Source organism: Corvus brachyrhynchos, unplaced genomic scaffold (assembly GCF_000691975.1).
Source record: "Corvus brachyrhynchos isolate BGI_N302 unplaced genomic scaffold, ASM69197v1 scaffold56, whole genome shotgun sequence".
Taxonomy (NCBI): Eukaryota; Metazoa; Chordata; class Aves; order Passeriformes; family Corvidae; genus Corvus; species Corvus brachyrhynchos.
This window is the reverse complement of record NW_008238664.1, coordinates 10,035,223-10,039,762: the sequence shown is the minus strand read 5'-3', so window position 1 is coordinate 10,039,762 and position 4,540 is coordinate 10,035,223. Positions and strand designations below refer to the sequence as shown.

General features: G+C 35.7%; 1 protein-coding gene across 1 annotated transcript in view; it reads right to left on the bottom strand.

The window, feature by feature from the left end:
* Nucleotides 1–4,540, bottom strand: part of LTA4H (leukotriene A4 hydrolase) — a 13,905-nt gene that overhangs the window by 3,541 nt on the left and 5,824 nt on the right. The window contains exons 6-14 of the mRNA XM_017737943.1: nucleotides 4,253–4,305; nucleotides 3,540–3,612; nucleotides 3,086–3,226; nucleotides 2,847–2,870; nucleotides 1,798–1,868; nucleotides 1,573–1,684; nucleotides 594–738; nucleotides 410–513; nucleotides 1–54 (exon numbers count right to left, since the gene is read on the bottom strand). Of these exons, the coding sequence (XP_017593432.1) occupies nucleotides 1–54; nucleotides 410–513; nucleotides 594–738; nucleotides 1,573–1,684; nucleotides 1,798–1,868; nucleotides 2,847–2,870; nucleotides 3,086–3,226; nucleotides 3,540–3,612; nucleotides 4,253–4,305 (777 nt within the window). The remainder of the gene's footprint in view (nucleotides 55–409; nucleotides 514–593; nucleotides 739–1,572; nucleotides 1,685–1,797; nucleotides 1,869–2,846; nucleotides 2,871–3,085; nucleotides 3,227–3,539; nucleotides 3,613–4,252; nucleotides 4,306–4,540) is intronic.

Here is a 4,540-nt window from a genome sequence, read left to right as displayed (position 1 = left end):
CATTCCTGGAGCATGAAACCATGAGTTCCAGTCAACTTTGTCAAGAACATCTACCTACAAAGCAACATAAAACCTTATTAAATTTTAAATGCGATTTTAGGATTTTTTTTTTTTTTTGAGAAAATGAAATCTAGTTTCAATCTTTTTATTTGTTTTGATAACATTCCTCTAATTACCCTGGAGAATCCTACACAAATTACTTCAAAACAAAGCAATCACCTCTAAGGAAAGAAAAAAAAAGTCATCATAATGCAAACCCATTTTCATAAGATGCCAGATTACATCTTATTAAGTTCTTGAAATAAAGAAAAAGAAATATAAAGAACTGGTCTTTTAATAAGTTCTGACCTAAGTAATAATTTAACATAATTGAAAGGTTTCAAGCAATCAGTTTTAAATACTACCCAACCTTATCCTTGAAGTAGGAGTACAAGAAATTCTTCCAGTCCTCTGTTACAATGCTCTTATAAGCAAACTGCTGAACATAAGCCTTCAAGAAGCCAATGAAGACATCTAACAGTTAAAAAAGAAAATGTTTAGTGTTTGAAATTCCGGTGGAAAACAAAAACATATAAAATCTGACTAACGCTTACCTGGTCCTCCAAGGAGTTGTTCAAGGTAAAAAAGCAAAGCAAAGCCTTTCTCATATGGCACAGATGAATAGGCAACATCAGGATCTACTTCATCCAGATTAATGACGAGGTTAGTTACAGGATTTTTATCTCCAAGAGTATTTATCTGTGTCAAAAACACAAGAACACATACTAATCTAGGAAAACTAGCACTCCTGCAGATCTGTACCAATTCTATTTATAAAGGTATAAACCATCCAAAACTGAGACAGCTTCTTTTCAAAGCATTCTCCTCCTTTTTCCTGAAGTTCTGAATCTGCACAAACCTTAGTTTACTAAAATTCAGAACCAATCACGCTGTGCTCCAACTGTCTCAAAGCAAATAATTATTATCATGCCTGTCATAACCATGAGCACCTATTAGTCTAGCTATATTTAGCCCTTTATTAACAAACTATTTGAACTACATCATTAAGCCTTCAAATTTAAAACCTCTGTTGAGAGAGGGAGAAGCGCCAGCAAAACTTCAGCTCTGGATATGAAGAGAACAGACTTCAGGCTGCTCAGGGAACTAGGAAGATATCAGAGACTAGAAATCTGAAAACTGAAGTTTGACTATGCTACCAAAACACAAAACTAAACAACCCTCTTAGACAGTAAGAAATCAGTTGCTTGCATGAGGCACTGGAAATTCTGATGGTCATGGTTGCAGATAAGTTTGATAAGCTTTCAGCTGCTTACCAGTATGCTAACAGATAATACTGCAATTTAGCCATACCCAGAAAACCAAAAGAAGCTGTAAAGATGTTCATCCATACAGAAAAGCTTAAAACAATTCAAAAAGCTTTATCTAATCTGGGTATATTAAGATATTACTTTGGGTAGCAATCAAACACCTTGGAATCAAAGTTGTTCATCCTCTAATAAGAAAGCATTAGGGAAGCTGACTAGACAAATTTGATTTGTGGGAAGCACGTATTGTAACTTTAAAGCTGTTTACCGTATTCTGCAGCTCTCGCCAACCTCCTAGGGCCTGAAAGTGCCTGAACTGCTCACCAAACAACCGACCACCAATCCTGCGTTCCAGGTATACAGTATGACCCTCATTCAGCCTGGGAAGACATTGAGAAAGTCAGCACTGGTAGGATGGCAAAATGAATTTAGTCGGTCTCTTTACAGATTAAATTTAAAATATGATTTGCATTGCATTGAACATCATACCCACCAAAAATGCTCCCATGTTTTGTTGGTTACCAAGTTTCCTGTCCAGCTATGAGAAATTTCATGAGCAATAACCTAAAACACAAAAAACAGATCTACCATTTAGACTCCTTTGGAAAAAAAAAGTCAAGTCCCAACTGAAAGAATAAAATGCTAATGAGATCTCATTTACTATGTTATGTTCACAAAGCCAGTTAGCATTCACAGTTATGTAGACCTATCCATATAACTTTTAAGCAGAGGACCAACACTACCCTAGCTGACAGAAATAATTTTCCATGTCCAGCCTGCAAGCCACAGAGCCACACTGATCAACAAAAATAATTCCTCTGGTAGCTTGGTGTAGGTAATTTGTTTATGAAATCGCATTTCAGAATACAGAATACCAAGTGATGGACTAGTACTGCTTTCCCACCCAAGCAACTTCTGCAGTGAAAAAGGTGATATGATGCATGATACATTAAAAAGTATCCATGTCAAATATATCAGCATTCTTGGTTTAAGACAATATTTTTTTTAATTTAGCAGTACATCAGTCTATTAGAAAGACACAGGCAATAAAACTGCATTCGGAGTACACAACTTTGCAGAAAAAAAAATTAATTTACTCAAATTGTACTCACTATTTCCACTTTGAAGAAAACTGTATATAATATGAGTTCTAGTGCACAGACACACACAGAGAAGAAGTAGTTCTCTAGTAACAATCTCGATGAGGCCAATTCAGTTGCGATTTTTAAACGTATCTATACACAGGTGTTGTGGTTTAACAGGACAGGAAAAGAGCTACTGAGCAGTTAACCTCAGTCAGCTCCCTATGTTTACAGGCACCCATGTTATTTCCATCTGTCCATTATACAAAATAACTGTCTCCAGTTTTATAGAGTTCACTTAAAACTAACACTCACTTTTGCAGGACTTCTTGAGTTACTCCCTTAACTTCTAATTTCCCCAATGAAAAGAGACCAAGTTTTCAGGTATTTATTATAAAGGAATTAAGATACAACTTCAAGTCGTGTTCTACTTGAAGAGATGAACCTATTTTTGACTTACATTTGATAGAGATCGATCACCCGCCTAAAAAGAAAAGGGAAAGACAAGTTAGTTGTCAGTCCAAGTCAACCTCAAAACAGACCACTTTATGCAGTTTCTTGTATGATTCCTCCAAAGGAGGCAGGAACATTTACGGTCTTTCTAGGAAGAACACTAAACCAATTTGTGCATTAATATCCAACACCTGATTGATAAGCAAGCCCTAGGGAAAAACTGACTTTTACCACTGCTATACTTACCAGTAGTGTTGGAGTTACAAAAGTAAGACAAGGATTTTCCATACCACCATAAGGAAAAGAAGGTGGTAAGACTAACAAATCGTACTGTCCCCACACATAAGGTCCTGCCAAATCTTCTGCTGTTTTCAGCATAGCTTCAGCCTGAAACAAGAATTCACATTAGTTTCTAAGATGACTTCTGACTACAAACACTGAACAGATAATAAGCTCTTGATCCCGTATTTTGTTCTCTTTCACCTTGGCAAGTCCCACATGTAAAATAAATATGGGACTATATCAGTATGTATTTTCAGTACTAAGTTTGTACTGCAATAGAATAGCAGCATTTTGGGGGATGTGAGGTAGAGAAAGAACTAAAGATGAACAAAACAGCAACCTGCAGTCTGTTTCTTTTCCAATACTATGTGAAATAGTTATCTTACAACATTGTTTTTTGTTGTTGTTAACTACTCACCTCAGAAAATTCATAGGCTGATTTATCTACTAGCTCCTTTTCAGCCCACACCAGTGTCCTTGGGCCAATCTTTCTGTTGAAAGTAAAAATAAATGCCAATAAAACACTATGAACCAGAAATAATTTTATGGGAAACTAATACAGGGAGTGTATGTGTAACTCTGCTCTTGAGTAATCCATGTTGCAGAGAAAACTCATTAGAGAATCTTTGTCTGCTTTTCCTCTCCATTGCTAAAGCAAAGCCTTAGAAAACAAAACAAACAACACGCACACACTGCTCAGCACAAAAGAATAGGAAAACCACTTAGAGATTTTTAAATGCTATCAAGCCCTAACATAAAGGCATTATTGTGGCCTAGATTAACACAACCTTGTGCTCATGAGAAATGAAGCTGAAGCCTTACTTTTCTGCCTTTTGTACATGACAAGGCTTATCTGCTACCTAAGAAAGAAGATCTATTCCCTGTGCTAAATTGTAACCACTAAGGGCTTTTTTAGGTCCAAACTCTTTATGCTGTTTCTCTAATTTACAGCAAAATTTAAAAAACTATTCAAAACCAGATCAAGATACATGCAGTTTGATACAAATAAACAGGTTAACTGAACCTCTAAGACCCTTTAAATTCAGAAATAAGACCAAGAAACAAATTTTAAAAAAACTCAGAAGATTTATTATAGTTATTAATATTTATACATTGTACAGATTCACTCACCTACTTTCTAAAGCTCCAACCACTAAAGCAAACAAGTAGCAAGGTATGGGAACCTAGTGGAGAACATGAGAAAAATAAATCTTATTTGTAATGTCAGTTATCAGACTACTGACTCAGAGAAGAACAAAGGTATGTAAATAAAGAAGTTTTCCTCCATAGTTTCCTGCCTTAAAGGCAGGCATTGTTTTTTCAAAAACATTGTTCTTTCTCCCCAGATGATACTCCTTTATCTACAGGATGTACTTGTTTCACAAATATTTCAGGCAAAACCCACAAAACTGTAAATAT